The 9887-nt window shown below is 44.2% G+C and overlaps 1 protein-coding gene across 1 annotated transcript; it reads right to left on the reverse strand.

Annotated features, from left to right (window-relative positions):
- Positions 1-197: 197 nt before the first annotated feature.
- LOC120643130 lies at positions 198-2829 on the reverse strand. Its single transcript, XM_039919654.1, has 3 exons — positions 1479-2829; positions 977-1173; positions 198-575 (listed from the first exon to the last, which is right to left on the reverse strand). The coding sequence occupies exons 1-3, from the start codon at positions 2827-2829 to the stop codon at positions 198-200; spliced, it is 1926 nt and encodes a 641-aa protein (XP_039775588.1).
- Between the last annotated feature and the right edge of the window lie 7058 nt (positions 2830-9887).

Genomic DNA, 9887 nt, shown 5'->3' on the forward strand with positions numbered 1-9887 from the left:
ATAGGATCTTCACATTTTGCACATTTGGCAGCCAACAGGTTCACAAAACAGCAGAGCAGTATGTCACTTCAAGCCAAAAAGGACCTAGTGTTCACATCTGGACACATCAACTCCTAGATCCAAAGTTAGCTATAATATTCCCAAAATACCATAGTCCCATGAAAGCATAAACCACGTTAGGGATAAGTATTCACCTATCACTGACTCTGATTGAAGCTGATCAAACCACGAAGGAGAGCATTGTTTTCTTCTAATTGCTTCTTGAGATCTCCAACATCTTCTAGATGCTTCTGTCTTGCTTCTTCTGACTGTTTCTTTAGGTTGTCTATCTCTTGTTGCTGACCATCAAGCTTTTGTCGAAGTTCCTCTTTGTCTTGTTTCTCCTTCTCAAGTTGCGCTTCAAGCTCTTGCACACGCAAAGTTTCAGCTCGGCTAGATCTTTTCTTCAAGGCTGGCTGAAGGCCTACATTTTGAAGGAATTTACTTGATGGTAGAACTTGAGAAACTGCTTCAATTGCAGTATTGGGTTGCTGTTCATCTTCAACTGGAGCTGCCATAATAGCGTTCATGTCATCCTAGCAATGAAAGGATAACAAAATATTAGATATAAGTTTCAAGCGAAAGCTATACATCAAATTTGATCATAGTAAACTGACATGGAAATCATCATTAAAAATTTGGTATTAGAAGTGCTAGTTTAGCAATGCATAGCTCCAACAGGAATGTTCAGAATCAATAAAAATTTAAATCTCTACATCATTCATATAACGAATATTAAATAACAGGTGATGTGGCTCATGGTAAAGCCAAAGGAGCAGGTAAAGAATATTAAATAACAGAAATTAGAGATTTGTTCAGTGAATAACTAATCAAATATTGTATGATGTAATGTTAGAAAGAAAGAAGGATGAAATATTTTCTCAAGCTTGCACAGAATGATTGGTATTTCTTCTTTCATTCTATGCAAAACATCTACCTTCAGAGTTTTAGCACATAATTGCTGAAAGAAGTTACCTAATTCAGCAATTGCTTCATATATTTCCTTAGGCATGAGCCCTCGTAGAGCAGCAGGCAAAATCCTTTGTAGTAAGATATGGCAATCATGAGTTTTGAGTCCTTGGAGGTTGCATGCATCAACACTAACATGTGTTGCTAAATTAGAAGCATATCCATCTGGGAATTTCACACTTCTTAAAAATTCACAAAAAGCAAGCTTTTGTGTTTTACTTATTGTGTAAGGGGTGTGTGGTAAACAGTATGAATCTCCATGACGACACAAGTGTAGATTTTGTCTTATGCCCATGTCTTCCAAATCAAGCCTGGCATTAATAGTGTCCTTTGACTTCCCAACAATGCCCAGAAAAGTGCCAATAATGTAGTCACAAATGTTTTTCTCGATGTGCATTATATCAAGATTGTGTCGCAGCTTCAAATTTTCCCAATATGGCAGATCCCATAACCTCGACTTCGCTTCCAACATTGATCTTCTGCTTCCCGCTTTCTCTTTTTGCTTCCAGGATGCTTTCCTGGCCTAACATCCTTCACCCTCTCCAATTGCTGCATCATCTCATCTATACTAAATTCCTCTGGCTTGTCACGTTTTTCAGTTTGACCATCAAAATATTTCTTTGTCCTCCATGGATGGTCCCTTGGAAGAAAACGACGATGTCCAATATAGCAGATTTTATTCCTAATTCTTCTGGAGCAAGGATTTTTGTCACAACGCACACAAGCATAATATCCTTTTGTGACTCTACCAGACAATGTGCTCAAAGCTGGATAATCATGAATGCACCATATAACTGCGGCATGTAGTTTAAACTCCTTTCCACTAAATGCATCTTTAGTTTCCAAACCTGCCCAAAGGGTGAGCAACTCTTCGACGAGTGGCTCCAAAAAGACATCAAAGTCCTTTCCTGGGCATTCCGGACCAGGGATGAGTAGGGACATCATGAAGTTGGATTCATCCATACATATCCATGGGGGAAAGTTGTAAGGCACAACAAAAACTGGCCACATGCTATATGAGGAGTTCATTTTGCCAAATGGATTAAAACCATCCGTAGCAAGACCAAGTCTGATGTTCCTTGCATCTTTTGCAAACCACTCATATTTTCTATCAAATTCTTTCCATGCCTCACCATCAGCTGGATGGCTAAGCTCATTCTCCACTGGTTTTCTCTTCAACTTGTGCCATTGTGCCTCCTCAGCGGTTTTTTTGGAAGCAACTATCCTCTTCAGCCTTGGAACCAATGGGAAATGCCGCAATACCTTCTGAGGAATCTGTTTCCTTCCATCCGCATCTTTCCATCTTGATTCACCACATACTGGGCAATTATCATGTTTTGCCAACCCCTTCCGGAACAAAACACAATTATTCGGGCACACATGGATTGTATCATATACGAGTCCCAATGCACGAATAAGTTTCTTTGCTTCATCATAAGATGTGGGAAGAGAGCAAGCTGGGAATGCTAATGATAACAACTTTAGTATTGCAGTGAACGCAGCATTGCTGATTCGATAGAATGACTTGATGTGGAGTAACTTCACAACAAAAGAAAATCTTGTAACAGCTGCACCAGGGAAAAGTTCCTCCTTCATCTCTTCTAATATGGCTGCAAACATAGAATTCTCAGCACCTTGTTCCTCAGCTATGAACAACTCCTTTACCATATCAGGAATCCTATCATCAAGGTCTTCTTCATCCTCATTCATACCAACATCCTCGTTGAAAGGAATATGTTCATTAAGATGATCTGCATTTTCAATAATTCTGCCATCTAGTGCTTCTCCATGATGTATCCACTGATCGTATGTGCTAGTCATCCCATGGATGTACAAGTGATCCTGCACAACTCCTTTATTTCTATGAACCCGATTCAAACACCTACGACATGGACAAAGTATGTCTTCGTCATTGGGAAATTTCTCAGAGACAAACTTCATGAACTCACTGACTCCATCTAGATGTGCCTTGCTAAAAAGCCTACTATTGATCCAATTTTTGTCCATCTGAAGATCACTGAAACAAGTGCAAAACTTAGCGAAAGATGGGAGGATGCATCTAGAAATAAAGAATGGATACAAACTACCATGAGCACAAACATGCTTCAGCAATCAACATAAATTAGTAAGCTTCTGTGAAATGACCAAGCAATATATGAATTCCACAAATACAGTCTAAAGTATCATGTCCAATTTTATCTGGTTATTACCATGAATTCTTCTCCTCTCTACACAAATCAAATAGCAAGTGCTAGGCGCTAACATGCGACATGAATCCATGAAATAAAATGGTGCACTATAATGCATCCGTACCATCAAGTGAAATGCAATACTATTTCCTTGTCATCAAGTAAAATGCATTGTTGTAAATAATTCGAAGTCCATGTGCCTTCTGCACTTGGCTAGAAATATGTGCATATGTTATCTGTAGTTGGGCAATTCCAATAAAACATAAACCTTTACCGAATCTGTTTTTCCTTGAAGGTTCCAGTTATGTGGATCAAGTATTTAATTTGCTTCAGTTAAGGCATAAATTTTGTTGCAGACTTAATTTAATAAAGAAAATCTGCCAAATTTATGTATGCTTTTCATTTATGCATCAATATTCTACCTTTTCCATTTGCAAGATTTTGGTTTATGAACAGGGACTGTGCATGGAGTTCAGCAAAATGGAAATACAATATGTACATTTGAGGACCTTATCCTCTATGCTCACCATTTGTGTAGGATATTCGTCTTTCAGTGTATGATTAGAAATGAAAAGCTGACCATGGGTGAATTCATTGTAATGCGTACTACTTTCTGTGATGATTATTTGTCTCCCCGTGAACAATAGCAGGGAAAAGATTGAGCAAAAAATAGAGGAACAAATACCCTCAACATTTGAATGCTATTCACCAGCATTTAAATAATCAATTTATTACCATTCAAAGGTTGGGAACCAAAACCAGGGAATAATAGCATAGTAAAGCAAAAATTATGTTCCAATAACTAGCCTTATTTATGTATTCCTACCATCCATGTACATACATCTGCTATGTAGTAGAGCAGCTCCCTGTGTACATATATTGTATCCACTTAAGATTCCCAAATAAAATCTCAGACAACAGAATGCGCGCAGGGGGCGCGCAATGCACTAGTAATTTCTAATTCCCTAGTCTGCTGATTGCAATTGGAGCAAAGAGAAAGAGTAGTAGTACCAATCAGTAGCGATGGGCGGAGAGATGCAGTGGGTGACTGATAGCGGGATGTGACGGGTGGCCACAGCACGGCGCAGGCTGGACCAAGCGAACAGATGCGCCCGCAGGCCGCAAGCCGCAGGGCGGCGGGTGGAGCCGCCGGCCACACAAGGCACAGGCGCGCTGCGCGCTGCGCTAAGGGGCGGCAGGGCGGCGGGCGGCGGGAGGGAGCGGCGCGCAGGGCGGCAGCGGGCGTGCGGGCGACGGGCGGAGCCGTGCGGCCGTCGAGGGAGCCCGGGCGCCCCCGATTGGATCTCGTCTGCGCCCAGTTCCCAGGAGCGGTGATTTTGTGCTGGTGAGAGTAACTAATAATTGTAGAAATATGCTTTGTTTACGAGTAAAATTAGGAAACATTCTCTAGCTCAGTGGATATGGTGAGAGTTTGGAATCTGGAGGTCTCTGGTTCGATCCGTGGCACCAATCTCTTCTTTCCTGTTTTGCTTTTTTATTTACATGGACCGCCAAATAGCTCCAGGTTAAGGTGGGCTGTTATTTTTCTTTTTGAGGGCGTTAGGATGAGCTATTATGTTCAATGAGTTCAATATACTATAGGTAAAATATTATATTTAGCCATGGCTCATATCGTACCATTTCCATCTTAAAATCACAATTTCTATTTTTTCCTTTCACTTATTTTTACATGAACAATGGGTGTGGGACCTAATAAGTTTGCACGTAGGTCACCGTCGTTGCCTAACGAAGACATTAGTGACGAACACCTAAACTAGTGACAATTTAGCATTGTCATAAAATTATGACGTTTGTAGTTGGACTCAAGTGACAAAAATGCATTCGTCACAACATGAAGTAAAACTAGTTTATGACAATTTTCATCTTGTCTTAGTGACGAACACCTAGTTTTCGTCGCTAAATTGTACCACCCTATATAAAATGTCATAAAAGGGAATGACCTAGTGACATTTTGATCGAGTGTCATGAGATATTCGTCATAGAAGGTCACATTTCTTGTAGTGAGAGGAGCATGGTCGGGCAGCGCACGCGGGCGGGTCGGAGGAGCGCGGACGAGCGGCGCACGCGGGCGGGACGTAGGTGTGTGGACGAGCGGCGCACGCGGGCAGGGCGAAGGAGCGCGGACGGGCGGCACATGCCGGCGGGGCAAAGGGTGAGGACGCCGCATTGATCCTGGCCTTGGAGTGGAAGGGGGCAACGAAGCACGCCGCTGTTGCGTTGTCTAAACCAGGCTTTAGCTGGTCATGCATTACTTCTGGCCAGGTTTATGCTAGTCTGACCAACCAATCACCCCCTGGAACACGCCAAATTTGCCCAAACAGTGATGCTGCTGCTAAAGTCTATTCCACTTTTGCATAGTACCAATCACACCGATCTTGAGTGGCACTGGCCCACCCGATCTATGAATCACAAGTACTGTATTCAAAGTGCCAAGCACGCAAATTATAGTAGGGTGTAGAAAAAGACGCGCGGATGAGAGTCATACGACGTCAACACGCCACGGTACAGCCGTAGAGAAGGGACCGTCACGTTGTCACCTGGCCCATGCAGCGTCATGCATGTCAGTTTGCAATTAACCGGCCGGGGATGCAGGGGCAGGGAGCGCGCAGGTGAGGATTAATGCGGCAGTGGGCCAGTCAGGTTGAAGCCCTTCTTCAGCCATGACTCTTTTTTTTTTTTGCGAAAGAAGAGAGTTGTATTAAACTAAAAGGGAACAGTACAATCCTACTCTATTATAGAAAAGACCCATAAGAAACTGAAACCGAAGATTACAGCCGCCACACCAGGGTCTTCATGCCTTTTCCCTCGATTCCGGACGCAACAGCTCGCTAGAACCAAGGCAATAGCCGCCGTCTGCACCAACAACGAAGTCCACAAGGTGGAGACTGCATAGGAGGACTTACTGCTAGACGACGAAGCCGAATAAATGGCCTCCCAAACACATCGGCCATCCCCGCAATAAGTGATTCTTCAGCCATGACTCATGACGGGCCAGCCGTGTTTGGATGGTATCCTCTCAGGCACGCTGCCGCTCAGACATCCATCGCAGTCTGAGGCGTCCGAAATTGAACGCCTAGTCAGGCGAGCTGCCCAAGGCTCTAATGAGACGCTGCCTGCGTACATTCTCCTGCCGTGCCTACGGAGACGAATCGGGGCTATGTTTGCATCGCCTCGTCAACTTTTGGATCCGCATTTCGAGAAAAGAATATTGTATGCATGGAGTAATAAATGAAGTCTATTTGTAAAAAAATTTCACAGATGGATGTAACTTTACGCGACGAATCTAATGAGACAAAAAAATCTATGATTGGTTACAGTGATACTACAGTAACCGTCTTCTAATTACGGATTAATATATATCATTAGATTTGTCTCGTGATTTTACGAAAGATGGTGCAGTTAGTTTTGTCATTAGTCTATATTTAATATTCATAAATAATGATCAAACATACATTTATGATACCTCCTCAACTTTTGACCCTCTCCCAAAAACTCTCCGGCTCGGTCCCTCAAGCGAGAAAAAGCACTGGAAGGGGTGTTTAAATCCAACTGTGAAAAATTTGTTAGAAAATTAGGTAAATTCTTGTTAATTTTAATCCAGAAATATAGTAGCATATACGTGATGATAAAAATGTGTTGCTCGAGATTACCAGTAAACAGCTCTAGTATACTAGCAATTAAATAGAGAAACACAATAGAAATATACCCTGCGGAGGGACCAGTGCCGAGGGCACCAGCGGCTCCATTCCCATCAGACATGATGAGTTTGTTCGGTGTAGTCATTCAGAGTCGATGCAGGACAAAGTACGCAGTGCCGTCCCGTGTATAGTGGCTTGGTTCGCAGATCGCCGGGAAGTAATCGAAGAAGTGGTATAGATCGCTGGCGAGCAGTGGCATGATGACGTTCCCCAAAAACCTGATCGCCCGCACACCCGAGCAGATGCGTCGATGCGGGTGAGATTCCGGAAGCCTGCTCTCCCGTTCCTCCATGCGCGCACAGATCCGGGACATGGAGAACTCGAAAGGCAACTCGACAGAGGAAGGAAGGTGAAAGATCGGGTACGTATGCGTAAGGAAAGCCAGAGCCGGGGAAGGAAGGTTATAGCCAAGAAACGGCTGTCATGAATATAGGAAACCGACGATCATCAAATCCGCAACGTACAGAAACTGACCATCAATTCCATAACGTATAGGATTGATATCACACCGATAGGATTCCTTCCATAAACCACGTCCGTTTCCAAATAGCAAAACCAGATCTCTCTCGCGGCGGCTCGGCTCGGCTCGGCTTCGCGACGCACGCAGCGCACGCTCGCCTCGCCACGCCACGCCACGCCTCGGCTCGGCGGCGGCGGCGTGGCTTTCCCTTAGCCTCTCTCAACTTCTCTAACTAATGCACCACGTGTACACCTATTAAGTTGAGTTTGCAAGTAGTCAATATCTCATACGGGACTAAACTATTTTGTAGCAATAATATTTAATATGGACCTAGAATAATTGTTTTAATTAAATAAAATATAGGCCAAGTCCATACAATATCTAACAATCCCCACCAAATCTAGTGCTCATATGAAATGTTCTCAAATTCCTCTCTGTCGTTTGATATATCAGCGTTTCGATGGAGACTGTTAAGTTGAACATCCATCTAGAGCAAAGGATATACCTATTCACAACTGAACAATGGACTAAGCCTTGAATTGACAGTTTTGTGTGAAACAGGTTTCACCTAAGCCCTTTACTGATACTAGGTTACCAAAAGCATCCCCTCTGGTTGGAGCGTATGAGTCATACTTCTAGCCCATTCATGAGTATTTAGAGATTCCCACAATCTCATAGATTATGACTAGCAGTCGAACTCACATAGGTGCATTCCTCAAAAGACATAGGACGACATCTTAGCTTCTCTTAAGCATGAACACATTAAGGTAAAAACCAACATGCCATACAGTATAGAAAAGAGTACATCTGAGATGAGCCGATAAGGGTCTTTTCTCTCAGACTAAAACTAGCTTGTTTCACCATTCTACTTACGGGATCTCCGATCACATAGAACAGATTACCGCTAGAATAGTCCATCATGTGGGTCTCAAGCCCATCTCACTCGATGCACTGTTGATCACATTTCGTGACAACCTCTTTGTAAATTGATCTGCCAGATTCTTAGCCATACGAACATAATCCAACGCTATCACTACAGAGTTTCTCATTAGTGACGTAAACATCTGGGCCGACATAGTAACCACCGGGGGCGCGAGCCTGGGCGGAGCGGCCGTCGGTGCAGATCTTGGTAGTAGTAGCAAATATTCAAATGAGAACTTTGAAGGCCAAAGAGGAGAAAGGTTCCATGTGAACGGCACTTGCACATGGGTAAGCCGATCCTAAGGGACGTAGTAACCCCGGCAGACAGTGCGATCACGCGTGTTGCCCGAAAGGGAATCGGGTTAAGATTTCCCAAGCCGGGACGTGGCGGTTGACGGCGACGTTAGGAAGTCCGTAGACACCGGCGGGGGCCTCGGGAAGAGTTATCTTTTCTGCTTAACGGCCTGCCAACCCTGTAAACAGTTCAGCCGGAGGTAGGGTCCAGTGGTCGGAAGAGCACCGCACGCCGCGCGGTGTCCAGTGCGCCCCGGCGGTCCATGAAAATCCGAAGGACCGAGTACCGTCCACGCTCGGTAGTACTCATAACCGCATCAGGTCTCCAAGGTGAACAGCCTCTGGCTAATGGAACAATATAGGCAAGGGAAGTTGGCAAAATGGATCCGTAACTTAGGGAAAAGGATTGGCTCTGAGGGTTGGGCTCGGGGGTCCCGGCCCCGAACCTGTTGGCTGCAGGCGGACTGCTCGAGCTGCTCATGCGGCGAGAGCGGGCCGTCGCGTGCCGGCCGGGGGACGGACCGGGAACAGCCCTCTCGGGGGCCTTCCCCGGGCATCGAACAACCAACTCAGAACTGGTACGGACAAGGGGAATCCGACTGTTTAATTAAAACAAAGCATTGCGATGGTCCCTGCGGATGCTGACGCAATGTGATTTCTGCCCAGTGCTCTGAATGTCAAAGTGAAGAAATTCAACCAAGCGCGGGTAAACGGCGGGAGTAACTATGACTCTCTTAAGGTAGCCAAATGCCTCGTCATCTAATCAGATGGACGTAAAATGGCTAGGATGAATATTCTAAATGGACACAAGTGTCTTATTGGTGCAGTGCTCTTTTTATTAGGAGCTTGTGAATTCTTCGTGCCTACAATCAAGCTTTTGGAATGTGTTTAAGGTACTCTTGAAGCGAAAATCATTTCTGCGTATGCCTAGCGAGGCTCAAGTAGCTTCGCATGTAAGCCTTATCCCACTAGTAGAAAACAATCGCATGTTGGGTCTAAAATCCATTAGGCCCTCTTGGATGTGCTTATTGAGACTAAAAGTCTATTGAAGATCTACTTTTCCAGCCGTTACCCCTACTACACATTATCCACCCATCTCCACCTTAGGGGTAACATGGTCTTTTATACAATTCATTTTATGACTTTTAGTTCCCTTTATCCCTGGTTTCAAATAGGAAGGGGACTAAACTTTTTAGTCAAGGGACTAAAATTAATTCTGGGACTAAAGGAACCAAACAGATCTTAGGGTCTTAGGCGCACTTTGGATGCACTTGGTCTTGCTTGAACGCTTTGATT

The sequence above is a fragment of the Panicum virgatum genome, chromosome 7K (assembly GCF_016808335.1).
Source record: "Panicum virgatum strain AP13 chromosome 7K, P.virgatum_v5, whole genome shotgun sequence".
Classification (NCBI taxonomy): domain Eukaryota; kingdom Viridiplantae; phylum Streptophyta; class Magnoliopsida; order Poales; family Poaceae; genus Panicum; species Panicum virgatum.

What these genes read in the sequence shown, in the direction of transcription:
- LOC120643130 (XM_039919654.1), bottom strand. Translation starts at nt 2,829, where the DNA reads ATGACTAGCACATACGATCAGTGGATACATCATGGAGAAGCACTAGAT. An exon ending in GCGGGAAGCAGAAGATCAAT is followed by an intron (nt 1,174 to 1,478) that starts GTTGGAAGCGAA and finishes TGAAATTCCCAG; the next exon opens with ATGGATATGCTTCTAATTTA. An exon ending in TATGTGCTAAAACTCTGAAG is followed by an intron (nt 576 to 976) that starts GTAGATGTTTTG and finishes TTTCATTGCTAG; the next exon opens with GATGACATGAACGCTATTAT.